At 48.9% G+C, this 24,069-nt stretch overlaps 1 protein-coding gene across 1 annotated transcript in view; it reads left to right on the top strand.

The window, feature by feature from the left end:
- LOC146785475 (phospholipid scramblase 1-like) overlaps window positions 1-24,069 on the top strand; it is a 454,376-nt gene that overhangs the window by 151,738 nt on the left and 278,569 nt on the right. The window contains exon 4 of the mRNA XM_085634540.1: window positions 18,641-18,798. Coding sequence (XP_085490666.1) covers window positions 18,641-18,798 — 158 coding nt within the window. The remainder of the gene's footprint in view (window positions 1-18,640; window positions 18,799-24,069) is intronic.

The following is a 24,069-nucleotide window of genomic DNA, read 5'->3' as shown; positions in this document are numbered from 1 at the left end:
GGGTTGGAGAGTTCACGATGCTGAAGAGCTCTTTGGTGTTGTGTGCGTTGTTGTCTAGGCGGTCCTTGAAGGCGGTCTTCTTGGCGGTCCTGATGAGTTGGTGGTGTCTGCGGGTGGCGCTCTTGAGGGCTGTGTGGTTGTCTGGTGTTCGGTCGTGGAGCCATTTCTTCTCCAGCTTCCGACAGGTGTGCTTGGAGATCCGGAGGTCCTCGGTGAACCAGGTGGCTTTCTTGATGGTGTGGTTGGTTGTAGAGGTCTTGAGAGGGGTGAGGGTGTTGGCGCAGTCGTTGATCCACTGTGTGAGGTTGGTCGCGGCGGTGTCTGGGTCGGTGGGGTCGGTGGGTGGTCTCAGGGCGAGGGCGGTAGTCAGTTGGTCCTCTGTGACCTTGCCCCAGCAGCGGCATGGTAGCTGTTGGGTGCGGTGGTGTGTGGTGGGTTTTCTGAAGGTGAAGTGGACGCATCTGTGGTCGGTCCAGTGTGGTTCGGTGGTGTGGTTGAAGGAGACGTGGGGGCTTGCGGAGAAGATGCGGGTCGAGCATGTGTCCAGCCGTGTGAGTAGGTGTCATTACGACCTGTTTGAGTCCGAGGTTGGCGAGGTTGTCGATCAGGGCGGTGGAGTTGGCGTCGTTGTTGTTCTCGATGTGGAAGTTCAGGTCCCCAAGGAGGATGTAGTCCGTGGAAGCGAGGGCGTGGGTGCTGATGAGGTCGGCGATGGTGTCACTGAACTGTGGGCGGGGTCCGGGAGGTCTTTAGATGAGAGTTCCTCTGAGGGTGGTGTTGGGGTCGGTGTGGATCTGGAAGTGCATGTGCTCGGCGGTGGTGAGGGTGCCATCGGTGTTCGTTGAGATTTTGATGGAGTCTTTGTGGATGATGGCGATTCCTCCTCCCACTCCGTTGGTGCGATCTCTGCGGGAGATCTTGTAGCCCTGTGGGATGGCCATGGCGATGTCTGGTGCTGAGGTGGCGTTCAGCCAGGTCTCTGTCAGGAAGGCGACGTCGGGGAGGTGGAGTCTAGGAGGTCCCAGAGTTCAATGGCGTGCTTGCGAGCAGAGCAGGTGTTGAGGAGGATGCAGCGGAGGTGGTTGGGTTCTCTGACTGGTGGTGTGGAGGGTTGGATGCTGGTGAATCTGCAGTTCCGGCAGGTGAAAGGCCCTGGGTGTGTTTCGGGGTGGCCCGGTAGCAGGGGTGGTCTCGTCTGGTGTTGTGTGCGTGGAGGGTGGTTGCGTCGTAGTGCAGTCTGGCGTTGCGGGTTGTACGGGGTCCAGGGGGTTTGGTGCTGGTGCGGTCCAGGCGCGGACGGGCGCAGATGGGCTTGCCTTAGGTGCGCCTTCGGCGCGCCTTCGGTGATTCCGCTGCGCGCATTCGCTGCACGGCCGCTTCGCGGCCTCCATATGAGGGCAGAGGTAGGGAGGAGCAGCTGGGAGGTGGGAGCGGGGTGGCCAATGGGAGTGAAGGGGGTGGGGCCGCAGGGGCTCAGCGGCGGGGGAAGAACCGGGGAAAACGGCAGGAAAAAGACGGCGGGAGGGGGACAACAGAGCACAGGGGTACAGAAGGCAAAAACACAGGGGCAGAGAATGCAAAAAACAAGGTGGCACTGGATGTCAAGCGCAGGGGTACAGAATGAAAGAGGGAGCGAGCAGTCAGGCGGCAAAAAACGTCAACAGAGGTTCAACCCACATGGGGCTGCGTGGCGGATGGGGGGAGCGACCTGCCTGGTGACAGGGTCAAAGGTCGCTCTCTACCACCGCTTCGCGGCCTCCATATGAGGGCAGAGGGAGGGAGGAGCAGCTGGGAGGTGGGAGCGGGGTGGCCAATGGGAGTGAAGGGGGCGGGGCCGCAGGGGCTCAGCGGCGGGGAAAGAACCGGGGAAAACGTCGGGAAAAAGACGGCGGGAGGGGGACAACAGAGCACAGGGGTACAGAAGGCAAAAACACAGGGGCAGAGAATGCAAAAAACAAGATGGCACTGGATGTCAAGCGCAGGGGTACAGAATGAAAGAGGGAGCGAGCAGTCAGGCGGCAACAAACGGCAACAGAGGTTCAACCCACAGGGGGCTGCGTGGCGGATGGGGGGAGCGACCTGCCTGGTGACAGGGTCGAAGGTGTTCTTTACTGCACAAAACAACCCTGCCTGTTAAATAGGAACTCTTGTTCATGGTGCAAGGGTGCCTACATTGGTGGTAGGTGCCACTGAGTGTGACAGTGCAAGAAGAGTACAGGAATGCACCATGTCTTGATAGATATGGCACATTCCTGCCCTCTCCCTTTCATGCAGTGCAGCACAGCAAGGTGTCTTGCTCCTTTGTGTTTAATGAAAAAATGATAAATCTGCCCCCTACTGCAGATCCATAAATAGAGAGCGGTGGCACAGGCCTTGTAGTCCAAAGACATTGAATTGGATATGTCCCCAAATTTGAAGTAAATACATAAAAAATAGGACTGAAGCAATATTGGTTTCTTTGGAACCTTAGTCAATGGAGACATGGAAAAAAGGTCTGATGTCACCAACGACCGAGTGTCCTTTACATCTAATATATGTCACTTTCCATTGAGTCACAACACTTTGTTTAGAGTGTCGAGTGCCCCAACTGATATTGGTGTCTCTGAACCGATACAAAAATATTTTGAAATCCACTCTGGTGTCTGGGGGAGTACCATTAAGGAATCTACAAAGCATTATCTATTAGAAACCTACTTTAGCTGGAGAGGTTGATGCCAAAATTGTTTTTATGTAAGCCTTCTCATGGGGGGAAATGATTCCCAAGATAAATATGTCTCTACAACACTTTTGGTGGAAATATTGACCTTTTTCCCAAAGCTGTTGAAATCAGCAAACTTTGCAAAGTCGTTATATTGTTATCATTGTATTTCCCCACTGCAGATCCATAAATAGAGAGCGGTGGCACAGGCCTTGTAGTCCAAAGACATTGAATTGGATATGTCCCCTAATTTGACGTAAATACATAAAAAATAGGACTGAAGCAATATTGGTTGCTTTGGAACCTTAGTCAATGGAGACATGGAAAAAGGTCTGATGTCACCAACGACCGAGTGTCCTTTAAATCTAATATATGTCACTTTCCATTGAGTCACAACACTTTGTTTAGAGTGTCGAGTGCCCCAACTGATATTGGTGTCTCTGAACCTATGCAAAAATATTTTGAAATCCACTCTGGTGTCTGGGGGAGTACCATTAAGGAATCTACAAAGCATTATCTATTAGAAACCTACTTTAGCTGGAGACGTTGATGCCAAAATTGTTTTTATGTAAGCCTTCTCATGGGGGGAAATGATTCCCAAGATAAATATGTCTCTACAACACTTTTGATGGAAATATTGACCTTTTTCCCAAAGCTGTTGAAATCATAAAACTTTGCAAAGTCGTTATATTTTGTTATCATTGTATTTCCCCACCAGCAGAAAGAAGAATGTGCACCACTAAATAATAGGATGAGAAGTAACCCATAACCAATGCATACTTCAATTACAATTTTCTTTCAATAGTTGGGCTGAGGCGAGAGGAAAAGACTATTAAAGGAGTGTGATTGAAGGCCCTATTGCAATGGTGTTAGAACTGTAAAAATGAATGGGACCTTCTATTCAATCTGAAATCCGAGAGAACAGGGTTTCAGATGCCAAACCAGTTCATCAGACTGTTTCAGCCTTTCAGTGCTCTTTTGGGTGATTGTCAGTCCCTCTAAGATCAGGTTCTCCAATCCCTGGTGCAGCTTCTCACAAGCTCAGTAGCTCTTGTCAAGAAGTCCCTTGTTACCTCAAATTCTTTAAAGCCAGAATGTCTGCTTATTTGTCCAGCTTGTAAGCCTCTCTCTTATACCCTTGCATTTCCTTACTGCAGACATTGACACATTTCTGATCTACACACCCATCTTATCACTAGGCGAACTCTTGGGACACTTCGATAGTTTTTTATAACCAGAAGTCTTAATGTACCCAATATTGGTCAGGGCATCAAGTAACATAAAAACATTTTCTGTTGCTTACCACATAAATAATTGCAGGATATTTGCAGGATTAGTTTTAGCCTTCTATTGTGGTACTCAGATCCTCCTCTTCCATTGCCTAGTCATAACATTTTCGTTGAAATGAAGAACAACATTTAGGGGCAGATTTACAAGAAACTGACGCATCTCTGAGTTATAGCAGAGATGCGTCTGTTTACTTGCGTCACTCAAAAAAACCCTTAAGCCACCATGGATGCGTTGCATTTACAATGCAGAGCACCATCACGCAAGGATTGACAGATGTGTCACGCATCTGTTGGTGTAAAGGTACCGCATTGCTACAGTCGTGTCGCAAGCATGACGCAACTCCAGCAATGCTCAGGAATGCCAAGTCCTACTGTGCTGCGTCACTTCTTATGCCTGCTATTGACGCAGTGGTGTCATAGAAGTGGCGCAGTGAAATCTTGTAGATTTCACTCCGCCACTTTTACAAGGCGTTCTTGCTTCGGAACACCCATCCTGCATACATTATACCTGACGCAGGTATAATGCGGTGCAGCGCTTTACAATATGACGCATCTCCCTAAATGCGTCATGTTGTAAATGTGCTGCTCTGTGGTACGTTGTTTACGCCGCCGCTGCATCACAAAGGTGACGTAACCGCTGCGTAAAAGTGTCGCAAGGGGCTTTTAAATCGGCCCCATAGTTTGTATTGTGTGCTTTAGAGTACAATCAGATAATATTAGCTAGTGACTAAACATGATTCCAGTGGACAGTCAGAATTTGGTATATTTTCTGCTTGTAGAAGGCCTGATGTTATGCTCCATGTGTCCAATAAGGAGCTCGTCTATCAGAGCAGCACTAGACAGAACTGCATGCTGAATTAAGGAGCACAGTGTAAAGAGCTGATGATCAGGGCCAGCAAAGGAAAGGTACTGTGGAGGAAAGATTCATGCCAGGGTTCGCCAAATGAAGCGCCATGAAAAGGTAAATAATGCAGCAACAAAAATGAGGCATATTATGCAATTTAAGGCAAACTATGCAGCCCGTTCTATGGCCTTATTAATTAGCAATTTTGACACTAACTCACAATGCAGTGTATATAGAAAATCCACTGTATACTCAGCAAATTCTGTTCAAAATGATGGTTTTTCTTGTATGTGTTACAAAATCACCGTTTTATACATGCACCCCATTTTATTAATGCTGGTCTTTCTACCTCTTCGATTAAAATAGTTTTCGTAAAACATTTATGTTGCACACGGAAAACATACCTGCGAGTACATACATACCTGTGATAAAATGTGTGCTTATTTTATTCTGAACATCCTATTTATGTTTAAAAACGTGTCTTGAGTTTATCCTGTGTACACACCATACAGCCGATGGATGCACCTGTTTCGTATTTTCACTTATTTGCTATTTTTTTCTATTACATATTTAAGTGTTTCACTAGGAGGCACCATAACACTGAAGCCCTAAATCCTTTCACAGAGATGTGATAAGATAGGTCTTATTTTAAAATCCGAGTACCCTTTTTTCTGTCATAATATTTTTTATCGTAATGGGAGTGCACTCTTGAAATAAGTAACAGATTCAGAAGTGCCTGTAAACTAATCACTGCTTTGAGAATAGTGCATGTGATATAATCTTGAATGCACTTCAGTAAAAAAAAAACAGTTTCAAGAGTAAGAAGGAAACATTTTTCACATTGCGTTCGAGGAGCAATTTAAACTAACTCTATGATCCCCAGCCTGTAAATAAAGCCTCGCCCTCAGGTCACCAGCAGCGTTGTTAAATGTATCTGGCTTGAGACAAGACACCAGCTACAGTCATGCAGACACACCTATGCATAACAAAAGGGCCATTAGCAGGTCAAAAGACCCGAGTGCTGGAAGCCGGTGATGTCACTCTACTCTCCAGACTGGGGGATGGGCCCTGCTTCCAAGAGCACACCTTTAGAGGAAGAAGTAGCCTCTGATACCACGGATCTTGCAGAGGCCGCTGTTCCCCCCCGTAGGGGGGGAGAGGCTCAGGGGCCGGCGCCATAACCCTTGCCGCGCCGAAGGTGACAAGAAGGAACCGGTTTTGGGCGCCCCTGGCGACCAAGAGCGGCGAGCAGTAGCCCCTCCTGCCCACGCGCTGGCCTCGCGGCTACCACTCCCCCCCGCAGCCAATGGGGGGGCGAGACAAGATGCAAACCCCCCAATGGGGGGGCAGGCACGATCGGCGCGAAAAGAAGATGAGGGATATAAGGGGCCGCTCTCCCAGGGAGCTCCTAACTTCGGGGAGCAGGGAGAGCGGCGCACCGACGTGGTTTCTGCAAAGACGAAGGACGAAGTACTGCCCGGACGAAGTACTGCGCAAGGAGACGGCGAGTTACGAACGGTGGTGACCAGGGCAGCCAACTTGCTGAGTGGCGAGACTACCAGGTTGTGACCTGCATCCGTGGAGCGAAGCGCCCTCCAGTAACGGGAGAGCGCTGGGTGAGGAGTCTACCGGAGCCACAAGGAACGAGACCCGTCTGCAGCCTTCGCCGGTGGGGGTGAGGTGAGCGGACGGACAGGACCAGCCCCGAAGTGATACTCACCACTTGCACAGCTCTCAGGACCGTCGGTGCCCCAACAGTTGGTCTCTTCAAGGTATCGGCTCCGCTTCTGCAGCAGCGGCGCAGGTGCACTGGGCGCCGGTGAGTCCAGCGGGACGCAAGCACGCAGCGGAACGCCGCCGATTGAGGAGCATACCGGAGCCCCAGGGAACGAGACCCGTCTACGGCCTTCGCCGGTGGGGTTGGGGTGAGCGGACGGACAGGACCAGCCCCGAAGTGAGACTCACCTCTTGCACCGCTCTCAGGACCGTCGGTGCCCCAACAGCTGGCTCCGCTTCTGCAGCAGCGGCGCAGGCGCACTGCGCGCCGGTGCATCCAGCGGGACGAAAGCACGCGGCGGAACGATCCAGGGGCCCCCCCTGAACAACCCGGAAAAAGAGGGAGGAGCTCATCGGAGTCCTCGGCATCAACGGGCGTGGCGGAGCAGCTCCGTCTTTCTACATCACCACTCGCCCGCCGAGTCGCGGGTGCACCCGGCTTCTGAAACGCGCCGGAAGGATTCGGGGGGTCATAGGTCACGGACAGCGGCAGGCCTTGGTGGCATCACGCGCACCACGCGCCCCTCCCCCTTGCAAAACACGAGCAGCACAAAAACAAGCATTACCCGGCTCGGAGGGCTTGGAAAAGGGGGAGCAGCTTGGGAAGCTATAATCAATTTGGTGCATAAGTGAGCGGCAGCACCCCGCTGGCAGCAATGGCAGAAGGGCAGCCAGAAGAAATTGCTGAACTCCTCAAGCGCATCAAGGAAGCAGCGGAGGTTCACGGCAGGGAGTGGCTGAATCCACATCTGGGCCTCGAAGGAGAGGAGAGTGCGGAAACGCAGGCATCGGAGGACGTTGACCCACCATCGCCGAAAAAGCTGAAGACGACAGCGCCGGAGACTGCCACACCGGGGCTGGCTCAGAGGAAGGTGCCCAGAAAGAAGCCGCAAAAGAGGAACCCACCTGCGGGGGGCGCACCAAAAGGCGACAGCGAGGGAGAGCCCAGCAGAGCGACAAGTGGTGAGCATATTGCAACTATTGTGCAGGAATGTGTTAAATCAATGGCGCCTTTATTGCTGAAGGGTCTTGGGCAGGGTGCCGGGGAAGCCCGGACACAGCGCGCAGAGGACACGACCGGCTTGCCATGGCACCTGATAGATCCCGGGTGGGCACGGCAAGCTAGACTGCAAGGACAAAGTGGGCAGAGTAGCCAGGGCGAAGCGGGGTCTCCCGTGGCAGCATGGGGATACGCTGGCGGCGTAAGCACCCCAGCAAGTGAGCCTCAGGCCACTGAAGGCTACAGCAGGCCATCCCCTGGCCCTGCGTCCTTGACCACAAGGGCTACGGGCCTGGCAAGTCTTATCCCGGTAGCGGTCAAGGAAAGGATATGGCGGAAAGAGTTCATAGATATTTTTTCCTTGCTGGAGGTTCAAATGGAGGGGTTGGATCTCACAGCCTGTGATAGGAAGGAGGAAGACAGGAGGGAGAGGCGCGGCGCCAGGAAGGAGCGAAACTTTGATAATTGGTTAGATGCATTCAGAATTATGGCATGCATCATTGTAGAGAAATTCCCGCGCTGCGCAGCGGATTTATGGCTATATGAAGCTAACATTCATTGGGCCCAAAGGCAATTCCCTGGTGATGCGTGGCTAGAATACGATAAAGGGTTCAGATTGAAGATGCAGAGACATCCAGAGATGGAATGGAACGAGGAGGATGTCTCGGGGTTCATACATAAGATGCTAGTGGCCAAAGAGGTCAAAGCCTGGGCAGGAAAGAGTGACCAGTCCTTTCGGACCTCCTATAGAGGGAAGGGGAAGGCGTTCCACAGGCCCAAGTTTGGCGGGGGGAAACCGAACCCATCTAACGGCCCGGCGGCAATTTGCTGGAGATTTGATGCCGGAGATTGCACGTGGGGCGCAGCATGTAAGTTCTTGCACGCATGTTCCAAGTGCGGGGGTGGGCACCCGTCAGCTGGCTGCCGAGGCAAGCAGGATCAGAAGAGGGACAAAAAGGACAAGAAAAATAAACAGTGATGGGGAGCGGGGGGGTCTGGAGGATTGCCAGTTAGCCAGGTCCCCAATTAACGTACATCAGCTGCGTGAACTGGCAAATAAGTACCACAACAGAACAGACGCTGCAGAGATAGTGCGTTACTTAGATTCAGCCCTAGTCGAGGGACTATCAATAGAGGATAAAAATGATCTAGAATTAGGGTTTACTGTAGAAGAAATACAGACAGCGGTCAAAGAACTCCCTGCCGGAAAAGCAGTCGGACCGGATTCAATTCCAATGGAGTTTTATAAAAAATGTTTTCATATTTTACAGTCAGATATCCTCAAGCTAATGGCCGCTGTACAAGGGGGAGCAACACCACCTAGTACTTGGGGGGAGGCAACTATGGTAGTTTTTCTTAAGAAGAATAAACCCTCTGAAGACCCTGGGTCGTATAGGCCAATCAGCCTCTTGAATAGTGACTCTAAAATATACTCTAAGATTTTAGCTAATAGGCTGAGTATGATTGTCGGCAAGATTGTCTCCCCTCGACAACACGGATTTATACCCGGAAGAGGAACGGCAGATCATATAAGGAGAGTCTGCACTCTGTTTGATGGTACGGCAGTCTCACGGGACCCTATGGCCTTGATACTACTAGATGCTGAGAAAGCGTTTGATAGGGTCTCGTGGGATTTCCTCTGGACAGTACTTCATAAAGCAAAATTGGGAAATGGCTGTATTGAGGCATTGAAAGTTCTATATAAAAAACCCACTATCAGGCTGAGGGTAATGGGGGTAGAGAGCGATTTAATAAAGATCAAACGAGGGACGAGACAAGGCTGCCCCTGCTCTCCACTACTTTTTGCCTTATATATCGATCCATTTATAAGAAGAATAGAGCTAAATGGAAGTATTCCTCCGATAATTTTAAATGGATATGTCACTAAAATATTGGGGTATGCGGATGATCTTGCTATCACTACATCTGATCCTACAACAGCATTAGGAGAAATAGAGAGGGAAGCAAGGTCTTTCTGGTCCTTATCGGGGTATAAATTAAACGCAGGGAAGACCCAGATAGTGGTAAACGAATATGCTGTGTCAACCGACAGTAGAGTAACAAAGGGTGCAACCTACCTTGGAATTACCATAACAGCAGAAATAACTAAGATAGTGGAAGAAAATCTAGGCCCTGTGATAAAGAAAGCTAAGGAAAGTTTAGACAAAATAAATAATTTACATTTAACAACGATAGGCCGATCCAACGTAATAAAAATGAATTTTCTGCCTAAAGTATTGTATCTATTTCGCACTATCCCTTTAAGATTTGGCAATGCATGGTTTAAAGAACTCGATGGGATTGCTAACCGATTTATATGGGCAAAAGGCAAAACACGCAGGGCTATCGCATTTCTCTCCCTATCAAGAGAAAGGGGAGGGTTAGCAACCCCGGACTTCAAGGCTTATTATCTTGCTGCAGCTCTGCAGTACATAAAGGGATTATTGGGAGGGAGTATAAAAGACAGGTGGAGAGATAATGGTGATATCCCAGATATCTACGAATTGATACTGGAGGGATCTAAAGGATCGTTATTGTGCTATGACCCAAACTATTATAAAAAAACCAGGTTTAAGACTTTGGGGGGAGCTTGGTCAGTATGGTCGATGGTCCGGAAAAAGATAGCTATGGGAAGAATGAATTTTTATACCCCTCTTTATAAGAATCCGGCTGTGCCAGGAGTGTTCCACGACCCAGTAATGAAACGCTGGGCTAATCTAGGGGTCAAAGTAATCGGAGATCTCATTGATAGTACGGGTATTATGGTCTTTGAAAAAATACAACGAGAACATAAAATAGAGAGTAAAGACTTCTTCAAATACTTGCAGATCAGATCAGTATTATCAAAAAAACAAGCAGGCAATATGCATTTTAAGAAAGAAGAAATAATGGAGCTGATCAGAAGCGAAGGGAGCTGCACAATAACTCAGTTATATAAAGTAATCTGTCTGCATAAAAAGGATGATCAAGTAAATACTTATGAGAAATGGAGAAGAAAGTTAAATTTAGAAAAGACCGAACCTGAAAAGTCGCTAAAACTTGCTAACACAATTCTAAGAGTCGCAAACTTGCAAACTCAATATTACAAGACTTTTTTTGAACTATATCATACCCCTTATAGAATAGCTTGCTGGGGCGGAACAAGTGGTATAACCTGTCCTAGATGTCAGAGTACGCAGGCAGACACTATCCATATGTTTGCTGCGTGCCCTAAGCTAGATCTGTATAAACAACTGATAGAACAATTTATGGATAGGGCACTTGGGATCTCTATCAGATTAACAGATGAAGTTATGGTATTAGGGGTGGTTAAAGACGGCACTGACGTAGCATGTTATGAATTTTTATTTTTGGCTATGACTGTAAGTCGACTGTGTATAGCATCTCTATGGAAAGATCCAAATCCACCTATGTTTCATCAGTGGTTATCGCGCATCCTGGCTATATATACTTTAGAAAAAGCACTCTATGACAAAAGGGGAAGGAAGTTAAAAAAATTGGGAAATCAAATCTGGGCACCAATAGCTGAATGGCAATCAAGGATGGAATGATAAACGATATTAGACGGATTGAAAGATTGGTATACTGATTTCATCATTAAGACTGGGTTGAATTCTTATTTGTCTCTTTGTATGTGCCACGCTTCGGTATCTCTTACTCTCATCTGCGTATCTGTTTCTACTCTCCTTCATTTACCTTTCTTTGTGTTATATGATCAATTTAAGTCTCGAAATATGTATGATTACAGTTGTAAAGATTGATGATGATTCAATAATAAAAAAAAATTAAAAAAAAAAAAAAAAAGAACAGACGCTGCAACATTAGTCAAAGGTTTCGAGGAGGGTTTTGTTATACCGTTCAGTGGCACACCTCCCCTGGGGGGGGCGGAGAACTTGAAATCCACTAGGCAGCACCCAGGGGTGGTCACCAAGAAATTGGCAAAGGAGAAGTCATTGGGCAGGATAGAGGGCCCTCTACCACTGCACCTCCAAAAGGGCCTGGTGATCTCCCCCCTGGGGGTCGTGCCCAAAAGGGAGCCGGGGCAATTCCGGCTCATTCACCACCTCTCTTTCCCGGAAGGGTATTCAGTAAACGATGGTCTAAGCCCAGAGGCATGCTCGGTGAACTATGCATCCGTGGACGATGCTATTGATATGGTTAAAATGGCTGGAAGGGGGGCATTAATGGCCAAAGCAGACATAGAGTCCGCTTTTCGTCTGTTACCTGTCCACCGCTCCAGTTTTCATCTGTTAGGTTTCCAGTGGGAAGGGGACCTGTATATTGACAAAGCCATGCCCATGGGCTGCGCCATATCATGCGCATACTTTGAGATGTTCGCCACATTCGTAGAATGGGCGCTGCACGATAGACACCCAAAAGGGGGGAAGCTCCATTACCTGGATGACTTCCTGTTCACGGGTCCCGCCCAGTCACCAATCTGTGGGAGCACGTTGGCAGCGTTTGTGGAGCTGGCGGGGGCGCTAGGGATTCCTTTGGCCCCAGACAAGACAGTGGGCCCTTCCACACAGCTCACATTCCTTGGCATAGAGTTGGATTCGGTGGCCGGAACGGCTAGGCTCCCCCAAGACAAGGTAGAGGACTTTAGGGCGGAAGTGAGAAGCCTGTGCGGTAAGAAGAAAGCTACGCTCAGGGAACTCCAAAGGCTGATTGGGAAGCTTAACTTCGCTGCCAGGGTTATCCCGGTGGGTAGGGTGTTCGCCAGGCGGCTCACGCAGTTGACAGCAGGCCTCACGCATCAGCACCATCACGTACGGTTAGGAACGGGGGTCAAACAAGACTTATGTATGTGGGATAAATTTCTCGCAAACTTCAATGGCGTCCTCATATGGAGGGAGGGCGGGGTAACAGCCAGGCAGATAGCCCTGTTCACCGATGCAGCGGGCAGTGCGGGATTTGGGGCAATTCTTGGCCGGAAGTGGTGTGCTAGGCAGTGGCCGGAGAGATGGCACAGAATAGGTCTCACAGGCAACATAACATTTTTGGAATTGTTCCCCATTGTGGTGGCCATGACAATATGGAAACAGGAGTTAAAGAACATGAAACTAACACTATGGTCTGATAACAAGGGGGTGGTGCAAGCCATTAACAAGGGGGCGGCTAGGTGCCCCGATATCCTAAGGCTAATGCGTCAGTTGGTTCAATTGCAGCTGGAAGGAAATTTGGAGGTGAAGGCCCGCCATGTCCCAGGGGTGGACAACACGGTGGCGGACGCCCTGTCCAGGTCACAGATGGACCGTTTCAGGGAGCTGGTGCCCAGGGCAGACGAATATATGACACCTTTCCCAGCGCACCTGTGGGACCTGGGGGGGTAGACCTCTCGATCCTGGTGAACCAGTCCCTTACCCCCGAAGCGGCTAGGCGCTACAGAAAGTACGCTGCAACAGTCATGGAGATAGGTGGGGTCCAGTCCCTGACCGACAGGGTGGGGACAAGGAAGGCGGCAGAGCGCTTTATACAGTGGGCATTTGCCAACAAAAAGCAAGGTCCTGGGCACAGGCACATCTTGCAGCTATGGCCCATTTTGCAAAAATACATACGGGGGAGGACCCGACAGCATCCTTGTACCTCAAAGCGGCCATGAAAGGGTGGAGACGGGCCGAAGGAAAAAGGGTGGACAGCAGGAGGCCCATAGATTTTGAGAAATTAGGCAGTTTGTTGGAAGCATTATCATGGTGCACGAAGGATGACTTTGAGCTACTCCTGTTCCAAGCAGCATTCTCGGTGGCGTTCTTTGGCGCCTTCCGCATTAGCGAGCTAGTGGCCCCCAGGAGGCAGGGGCCGGCCGAGCGCTGCATCCAAGCAGAGGACGTCAAGCCCGGGCCAGCCTCAGTGCAAATAAAGCTGCGAAGGTCAAAAACCGACCAAGAGGGAAAGGGCGCGGTAGTGCAGCTGAGGTGCATCCAGAGCAACAGGTCATGCGCGGTATGCTGCCTGCAGAAATACATGGTGGCTCGCCCCACAGGCGGGGGAGCGCTGTTCAAGCATCAGGATGGTAGTAACCTGAGCAGGTTTCAGTTTACTACATTGATGCGCCAAGCCCTGGATAAAGCAGGGCTGCCCTCGCGAGCATTCGCTCCTCACTCATTCAGGATCGGCGCAGCAACGGCAGCATCACAACACGGCATGCCGGAGGCGAGAATCCAAGAAATGGGCCTACAAAACGTATATCAGGCCGCAGCTGCTTTGAACCTGTGGATAGGGTCGCGCCACTCGCCTTGGCATGCCGCACGGCAGGGTCAGTGGCGCGCAGCATGCCACCTTGGGATGCCGCACGGCAGGGTGGCACGCAACAGGAATGCCAAACTAAAAAACAAAAAAAAAAAAAAACAAGGAGAGACTGTATGATGATCTGATATGCGCCCCATTGTTCAACAGGAAAACGCCCTCGGCTGGTATGGGTAGTGGGCCACTCGTTCGTCGCCAGGATGGGTACTTGGTGGCGGCAGACGGGCCACAGGCTGGCGGAAAGGCCCAGAGACACGTGCATCCGGTGGCTGGGACAACCAGGGATGAGCTGGAGCAGGCTGACGACGACGCTCGAGCATCTCCTGGCGGATGCAGCATGGCACCCGGACATACTGATCATCCACCTCGGGGGTAATGACTTGACACGCATGGGGAGGAGAGTGTTAAGCCACGCAATGCAGGACGACCTCGTAAGGGCATCGGCGACGTTCGGGGGAACAACCATCATCTGGTCAGAAATAGTCAGCAGGGGTCACTGGAGGGGCGCAGAGTCCCATAAAGCAGTAGAGAACAGCAGAAGGAAACTGAACATTGCCATGCACAAATTTTGCAGTGCCAACGGCATGGAGTCAATCAGACATGGCTTGATTCACCTGGGGCGCCAGGAGCTGTATGGCAAAGATGGGGTGCATCTATCCGAGGAAGGGATGAAGATGTTCTGGGGCAACCTTTGGGGCGCGATGGCCTTGGCAGGTTGCAGATAAAAAAAAAAAAAAAAGGGGGACGAGCGTGGGGGGGGGAGCCGCAAGAAGACGGGAGCCTCCCTGCGGCGTGGCGGAACAACGGTACGATGGTTGGCTAACGAGACACACCGACAGGGCGGTGTGTAGGAGGAGGGCCGCTCACCTTGGGATGCCGCACGGCAGGGTGATGTGGCCTGGCCAACAAAAGAGGGGTAGCAAACGGAGACGGCGCTCGCGGCCCAGACCCGGCCTGTCGGCAGGGCACAAAAGGTAGCGAGTTGGGGCCTAACTCCGGGGGGAGAGAAAGCTACCCCTCCCTACACGCAGAAAAGCTTGGGTGACCAACCAAATGGTGGTCCCAGTGGTAATTGGACCAGAGGAAGAATACTAACGAACAACAACAGATCTGGTTGGGGGGTCGAGTCCTTTACGAACTGGAAGTACAACGAACTACGAATGGGGGGGGCACGGCTTTGTGTCCAAAGAAATGGCAGTTCGCAAATAACCCAATATGACCGAGGTCATGCCAGGTGTATGTAACCAGAATAAAACTACGGCCAACAACGACCACAACTGTACCATTCTTGTTGGCTAAGTTCTTTGGGGATCGTCATTGGGGCAGGGGGGGGGCAGGGGTGTAAGTCGCACCGGGTAGGCGCAGTGCGAGGGTTATTGCAGAGGCCGCCGTTCCCCCCCGTAGGGGGGGAGAGGCTCAGGGGCCGGCGCCATAACCCTCGCCGCGCCGCGCCGAAGGTGACAAGAAGGAACCGGTTTTGGGCGCCCTTGGCGACCAAGAGCGGCGAGCAGTAGCCCCTCCTGCCCACGCGCTGGCCTCGCGGCTACCACTCCCCCCCGCAGCCAATGGGGGGGCGAGACAAGATGCAAACCCCCCAACGGGGGGGCAGGCACGATCGGCGCGAAAAGAAGATGAGGGATATAAGGGGCCGCTCTCCCAGGGAGCTCCTAACTTCGGGGAGCAGGGAGAGCGGCGCACCGACGTGGTTTCTGCAAATCCCACCCACCCACACCTACGATACAGCAATGTCGCAGTGCTGGACAGCAACACGAGCGTTTGCGGAACAACGGTACGATGGTTGGCTAACGAGACACACCGACAGGGCGGTGTGTAGGAGGAGGGCCGCTCACCTTGGGATGCCGCACGGCAGGGTGATGTGGCCTGGCCAACGAAAGAGGGGTAGCAAACGGAGACGGCGCTCGCGGCCCAGACCCGGCCTGTCGGCAGGGCACAAAAGGTAGCGAGTTGGGGCCTAACTCCGGGGGGAGAGAAAGCTACCCCTCCCTACACGCAGAAAAGCTTGGGTGACCAACCAAATGGTGGTCCCAGTGGTAATTGGACCAGAGGAAGAATACTAACGAACAACAACAGATCTGGTTGGGGGGTCGGGTCCTTTACGAACTGGAAGTACAACGAACTACGAATGGGGGGGGCACGGCTTTGTGTCCAAAGAAATGGCAGTTCGCAAATAACCCAATATGACCGATGTCATGCCAGATGTATGTAACCAGAATAAAACTACGGCCAACAACGACCACAACTGTACCATTCTTGTTGGCTAAGTTCTTTGGGGATCGTCATTGGGGCGGGGGGGGGGGCAGGGGTGTAAGTCGCACCGGGTAGGCGCAGTGCGAGGGTTATGACACCCGGACAGAAGCAAGGATGGGGCTCAGGCGTCTCAAGATAGGCTGCCTCCCATCTTAGACTCGAGCTTGGAGCTACCTTAACAACATCAGTTGTAATTTAAAGTGCAGTGTACATTTAAATGTGCTGGTGTTTCTATTGTAATTCACAGAGAATTCCTTCTGTCCAGAGGTTTGTACTCAGTGAAAGTGAAAAACATCTCGATCTCTCCTATATTACAGCTTTTTGGGGGGCTTTTTCGTAACATCCTAACATTGAAGGTAATGTGCATTACAAATGGAGAGTTGAGAAGAAGGGCAAAACGGCAGGACTGGGCAAGAGAGGGAGAATGTTGAACTTTGAAGGATCTAAGGAATGAGAGTTTGGAATTTTTGGGGAGTTTAATATGAGGAAAGAAAAAACATAGGACGTCGGTCTCAAAAGGAAGACGAGGGAGGAAATGGACAGATCTGACGAAGGACAGAAGGAAAGAGCACCGGTGGAAATGGGATGAGGGAGAGAACGAGATTGGGGTCTGGTATATGGACATACAGCATTAGTAAACACTCAAGCAGCATATTTATGATTTAAGAGATTAAAGTGTCTACTGTTCAAGCAGATGTTAGGAGAGAGTGCATTTAGGAAAGACTCGTGCCCCCACAGATCCGGCCTACACTGTTTACACCAGGAATTATTAAGAAGAGCCATCACCGGGGGGCTTGGCCAGCTGCCGAGGGAAATGGCTGCACGGTAGCTTAGCTCCGTTGCGCCACTCCGGATCAATCTGTATAGGAGCATCTTGCCCCGGCCAAAATCGCATGAGGCTGTGCCCACCTGGCCCGGGTGTAGCGCCCAATAATTGTGCGGAGGAACGCCTTGATCGGAGAAGTGGGAAGGAGTGAACATCGGCCTGAGCATTCCAGCGGCTCCTACGGACCCGGGTGGGCCCCATTGCTCCCCGGCCATGTATGCTAATCGACACCGCGGTCGCGGCGTGGTGCGTGGGCCGCCGCCTGGACTAAGGAGGCCGAACGGCAATTCCAGCATCGGCTGGAACAGCGGTGAGTGCGCCGCTCCTGCCACTGACTTTGCTATGAACGAATTACCTTCCTGGGTGCCCCAAGTGCTGGAGTGCTCCGTGGGACATCAGCGGCCTGCGTGTCTCATCTCTGCAGGTGGCGGGCTTGATCGGGCCGGTTTTAAAGACACTCCGAACAGCGTTCCGCCCTGGGGGTTCCCGGGGGCCATGGGAGGACTATTTGCCAAGCATCAACACATCGCTCCCAGCCCATTTCCTGCCCTGGAACTCGATAACGTGGGACGGTGCACCGTGGAAGTGAGGCACCCGGTGGCGCCGCCGCATAAGTAATACCACACCACAGAAGTGAGCTGGGCCTAAAAAAAAGGCAATTTTTTCACTTTCATGTGTGCTGCATGAATGTGACAGAATAGCATTTTAGGACTGTTTCTGTGCAGGAAGGGACACCTTCCTACACATAAAGAATCCTCCTTTGCACGCAGACACCCTTGCACTATGCTGCAAGTGTGCCTGCATTGGCTCTAAGTTGCTAAACGTCTCGCCATCGCAGGGGAAACGCAAGGCTGCACCACATGCCTGTAAATATGGTGCATTCTTGCGTCTCAGAAGTGGCGGAGCACGTCGTTAAACCAAGGAGGCTAATGCAGCGTTCCGACACTTCCTTATACATGTCCTCCTCAGTCTGTTAAAGTGTCGCAGTTCAGGAGAGCTATCGAGACTGACCTCGTCCTACCACCACTGACATTCAGAGGCCTGGGTGTGCAAAAGGTACCTAAAGGCCGGTTCATCTTTTGAAGAACGTATGGAGTGGAGACTGGGAAAGGAAAGCAGTTAAAAGGAAAAGGAGAAGGGAAAAAGAGAAGAGATAAGCCGTGAACACAAATGACAAGAAAAGAGGAAAGGTGGTAGAGACTGAACACGGAACGAAAAAAAGAGAAGATTGGAAAATGAGAGGCTAGAAGGAGAAGGGTATGTAGCTTGCTTTTCTTTTCTTCATTTCCTTTAACTGCCAGCATTTTTGGCAAGTACAGAAATTTCATTCTGTAATGTCTGATATACAGAAACTCTTCCTCATTTTAAAGAGACAAAGGGGTTGTAAAAACTCGAGGAACAGCAGATGAGCTGAGAGATACTGAAAAGAAGACAATGAGGTACTAGTGGAAATGTTTTAAAACACAAACATGCAATTTAAAGTTGAAGTAAGCATTATACTAATCAACTTGTGAACTCTGTTCAACGACTTTAAAGCCAAAAACCTTTTAGGAAAAAATATGCCACTCTCGTAGACAAAAAAAAACCATGTTGAGCCCTCCACCTTGTGATTTCAGACTTACACTTCCATAGATCAATTACCTTGCTGTGGTCCTGCCATTCAATGGTCGATTTATATTTCCCCTCTCCACAGGTAAAACAAATCCAGGCTACCAGGGTTCAACAGACGGTCTAGCCGCCCCTCCAGCGAACAATGTGCCGTTTGGTGGTCAAGCGGTGCCAGCCATGGTTTGGATGCCACCACCGCCCACACCTGCCAACTGCCCACCTGGGCTGGAATATCTGAGCCAGGTACTAGTTTCTCCTACAATGCTTTTTATGGGTGTGAGTTTTGCAGCAGACTAATGATTCTGGAACAAGGTAAGTATGATCCCCCCCACCGAAGGGGGTTATGGTAGCTCAGGGGTGGGGGTAATCTATGGCAGGGAGGAGGACTGAGACTTCCTCAGCCACTTCGCAAGTGTCATTCACAAAGTGAAATTTTCCCCGGGTTTGTGACACGATGTACTTTTCAAAGGGAAACACTGCACCATGCCGTGTAGGATATATCAAATTGGCTAATAATTAAAAAATAATGTAAAAATAAAAAATCATTTTAAATGTTGAAAGTTGCATAACCTCCAAACCTGCCTCAAAGTCCTGAAGGAGTTTTTGCTCCCTCACGTTCCACATATTTTGAATTTATTATAGTGTATTAATTATAACAAAAAAACAGCACAGAACCATTTTTGGACTTTAATTCCTGGGCTTTACTGCCCTCTACTTTGCTTTCCTCTCTTCCAATCTCATTTGAGAATGTGTCCACGGGGCATCGGTTTACACTGGATTTGTTTTTAACATTTTAAATGTTCTACTGAATACTAGTTTTTTGCTACCTTTCCGAGAGAGACTTCCATCACGCATCGCTACAATGTTCAGGCCTGCTAGTACAAATTTCAATTTTGCATAATAATTGAGAGAAAAAAGTTATCGAATTTTTTATATGCGAGATGCAACTCACCATGAAAGCATTTGAAGGCCAGTGACTGTTGTTATGTGTTAGCACCGAAATTAAGAGCTTTGTGTATGATGGGAATTTAAAGCAGCACAACCGTAAAGCAAACAAGCATTGACAATGCTATTTAGTCTGGCTGATGAATGAACATGCATTTGTGTCACTGATGGGTTTAGGTACTCAATAAGTCCTCTTTCATGCACTCTGTCACTCATCTGTGCAATGGTGCATCCATTCCTCCGTCCACTGACTCATTTTTGCATTCATCCTCTGTCACAACCACAATAAAACATACACAAACTCAACGTCATTTGCAAGATAAATTAAAAGAATACAAGTAGAAAAAAGAAAACATGTTGGCATCTAAACTCAACAGGAATATGCTTGCAATAATGAAAATAGACATAGCAGAGTGTAAAGTATGTTGTCTATCATTATTTTCAAGTTCCAATCTGGCTGCCACATTTAGAATAAATATGTTGGCCATCTGAGAATGGTAAAACATTTATATTATGCATGACTCATCCTCGACATCCCTCGCAACCACCACATATCAGCCCTCCTGAGAGACCTGCACTGGCTCCCTGTCAGCAAAAGGATCATGTTCAGGCTCCTCACCCACGCACACAAGGCACTCCACGACATAGGCCCTGAATACCTCAACAACCGTCTCGCGTTTTACACTCCAACCTGCAAACTCCGCTCCGCCAGCCTCGCCCTCGCCACCGTCCCATGGATCCGCAGAACCACCACCGGAGGAAGATCATTCTCCTACCTGGCGGCCAAGATGTGGAACTCCCTCCCCGCCCACCTACGACTGACCCAGGACCACTTCACCTTCGGGAAACACCTCAAGACCTGGCTATTCGAGCAGTAACAGCACCCCCCTCCCTTCAGCGCCTTGAGACCCCTACGGGTGAGTAGCGCGCTCTATAAATGTATTGATTGATTGATTGATAATGCTTGCAAGGTTTAGAGACAGTGGTCATGCGGAATGCAACATACTAGAGATGAAATAATCAGGAAGCAAGTGGCCTGTTAGCACAACATTGGGTCTGTAGGTTTCCCTTTGAGACCCCTGGTGAGTTGGAGGAAATCAACGCTATTTTGCACAGCCCCTGGCGCCTTGACTTGCACAACGCACTTTAGCCACGGTCCCTTGCGGAGCCCTTATCAACCGAGAGGAGGTCCCGCAGCGCGGGAGACCCCTGGTGAGTTGGAGGAAATCAACGCTATTTTGTACAGCCCCTGGCGCCTTGACTTGCACAACGCACTTTAGCCACGGTCCCTTGCGGAGCCCTTATCAACCGAGAGGAGGTCCCGCAGCACGGAACGCGCGCAGGCTCGGCCCGGGCGAAGACCAGGCCAAGACGGGCCTGTCTTAGCCCGTCCTAGCCAGGAGTAGACTGGGCTGGGCCATAGATTTTGGCTTCTTTGTCTCTACATGCTCGAACTTTTGTCAGATAAGTTCCTGTCATTCATTACGCTAATATCTTAGCTACTGCTTTGGATGTAAGAAGTTTGCACTTTTGTATTATAGTACCTTGTTTAATGCCTTTTGCATATCGTTTGTTACATTATTCTTTACCTAAGTTGTAAAACGAAAAACTAAATTCTGTCTGGTATTTCTAGACACTGATCCCCTCGAGTGGCATTTTCCTGCATTGTTTGATTTGCTGCCCCTAGGATTCTGTGCTTACATAAGTAAAAATGGTGAAACGAAAAGCTTCAAGTTCACAGCCAAATCGGGGGAGGGACCATGTGTCTCTATTTTAAATTATTTAACAGGTGCAATGGGAGCTCTGGAGGAGCAAATTGTGTCAGTGGAAGAAGCCATTTCCCGCGATAACACGGTAGGCACAGCCGGTTCTGGGGACTTACTCTTGAATAAAAATAAGTAAACATTATATGACCTCAATGTTGAAAGTAGCGGGTGTGTCTTGAACATTTCAGATCATGTCTCCTTTACCGACCAGGACGCTGAGTTCCAGCAACCTACTAAACGTACAAAAAACCCGATTTTAACCTTAGATACAGAGGTAGAACCCACCTCTAGGACTAAGGTTATCACTCAGAAAGTAGTAAAAAAGGGAATTAATAAGCCCCCCCCCCCCAAAACCCAAAAAAATAACTCGGGGAACCGAGTCAACTCCCCCACATGTACTCACTCAGAATAATGTAACGGCAATAAAAACTAAGATCGAGGCCATGGATACCTTTTTTAGAGACTCTTTAAGTAACATTATAATAAGGCTTGGTGCAATTGAAGAGTTACTACTTAACTATTCCAAATCTTTGAAAATTATTGAAGCACCAATACTAAATCCTGGTGCCTTTAAATCTAGGATTAATAAGGATTTGTTAAAGCTCATACCAAACCCAGGGAGTACACAGTTGAATCTCGGACATATTGATGATCATGTTCCAGCCCCCCAAGATAGTATTATTAATCAATTACCCTGTAGGCAAATCGTGACGGCTAATCACATAGATGGCACTAATCGACGTAACGCAGTCCCAGCTGTAAACTCAGAGTTTGAATTAACTGCTCCTTTACTGGATTTACCACCTGCTGCTACGCCATATACAGTGATTCTAACTAATGTTCCAAAACTGAGAAATGATGTTTATGAACCATGACATGTGTTAAGAAATAAGTATTTAGCCTGGTTGGGAACTAGGGTAGGCGAAACGGATAGATTATTCGCGGAGTTCAAAATGGCAAGAAGGGTAAGCTGGGTAAAAAGAGATACAAAAGAAATTCCAGGCGATTGTGTGGTTCTGAATTTCAAAACACCGCAATTTGTACACTGGATATTGAGCAAAATGGAATATTACTCAATGGTTCCAGGCAATATCAGTGTGGTTCCTTTGGGCTTCTTTTATAAGCCTGGTGTCTCGGAAAAAAGGGCCCCAATCAAGGATCATGGTTGCAGATACTCTGTACAAACACACAATCGCTATGAGTTCCTACCTTCCTTTGAAGAAGTAGATTGACGTAGTAGCTCGGACAATCTAGGGGGTAATTTGCACCAAGATTTTGGGGAGGTGCCACATGTTAACAATAAAGTAACTCATTCGGCAGACCCTATAAATAATTTTTCTCTAAACTGTATCCATAACGAGACCTGGCAAAAAAGAACCTGTACGGCTTGTATTATGCCGTCTCTGCCTATTATAACTGGCAGTTTTAGTTCTGAATTTACGACCTCTAAAATTCCCCCTGAGATTATTATGAATAACAACATTCCTCACGAGGCACAGAAGTCTTTCCAGGCAGCGCCAACATGGCGTTGACCTTTAGCTCGGGGTCTACATCCACCCCACAAAACCATTCTCCTTCATTGATACCTTCAATAACTTTGGGAAATAGTTGTGGGGGCAATAACTTAGGAACTAGTCCTGAGGGAGTTCAAACTGTTTATTGGAATATTGCGGGCTTAAAATCGAAGTTGCTAAATGATATATGGTTAAATTTTATACGGAATTTTGACATCCTGTGTTTACAGGAAACTTGGTTAGTAGAGACCATTCACTTGGAAGGTCAAAGAACCTTTTTTACACCAGCAGTTCCTTCTCCCTGTGGTAGAGCGAATGGAGGCCTCTGTATATACATTTCAAACTTGATGAATTATGAAAAATGTCATTTTTTCGATGGTCCCTATTATCAAGTTATCGGCTTATCCTGTGATTCACTTACGAAGCTGATCATAGTCAATTTTTATAACAACGTCCCACAGTTACAGTTCGCTAGTATCCTGAAGTCTTTAATGGACAGACTAGTATGGCTTCAGGATTCTACGGACAAGGATGTAGTTATTTTGTGGGGGGGAGATTTTAATTGCTCTCTATGTCAACATATAGGAAAAGGGATTTGTGGCTTAACGCATGACGATAACGATGAAGATTGTCTACCGCACTTTGCGCATACAACACAAGGGGATCTCTTTAACGATATGCTACTAACACAGGATATGGGCTTTGGTAATATGCTAACATCTCCTATAAGAGCCTCTTGCCCAACCTTTAATGGTTGTGGCGCTTTCTCTATAATAGATTTTATTTTGCTGTCTAATAGACATTCTTCTAGGGTAATGAATTTTCACACTCACGACTTAGTTTTAAGTGATCATTTCCCATTAAGCATAAGCCTGATGACGCAATGTCAAAGCACTAGAAAGAAGGATAGAAATATTAATAATGTTGATAACATTAAACTTAGTGGACAGAATGGATACGCACTAAAATGGGAGAGTGTGAACCAAGAAGAACTTATGGGCAAAATAGTTAGAGACTGCCATAATAATATTATGCACTGTCTAAACGATCAGGGCGACCAAAGAGATATCGTGGAGAATTTTGCAGTAATTGCAGAATCCATTAAGAAGGCCCTTTTCGTTGAAACTAATAAAAGTAAACCAATGAAGTCAGGATGGTTTGATCACTCGTGCACCCAAGCATATTCAAAGCTGAAGTACGCGCTCCATGCTGGAATTAAAAATCAACTTGACATTAGTAAAGCAAGGAGGGAGTACAAATTGGCGCTGAAAAATAGGAAAAATGAGCTA

This window comes from Triturus cristatus, chromosome 11 (genome assembly GCF_964204655.1).
Source record: "Triturus cristatus chromosome 11, aTriCri1.1, whole genome shotgun sequence".
Lineage (NCBI taxonomy): Eukaryota > Metazoa > Chordata > Amphibia > Caudata > Salamandridae > Triturus > Triturus cristatus.
The sequence above is the reverse complement of the archived record's forward strand: the minus strand, read 5'-3'. Positions and strand labels throughout refer to the sequence as shown.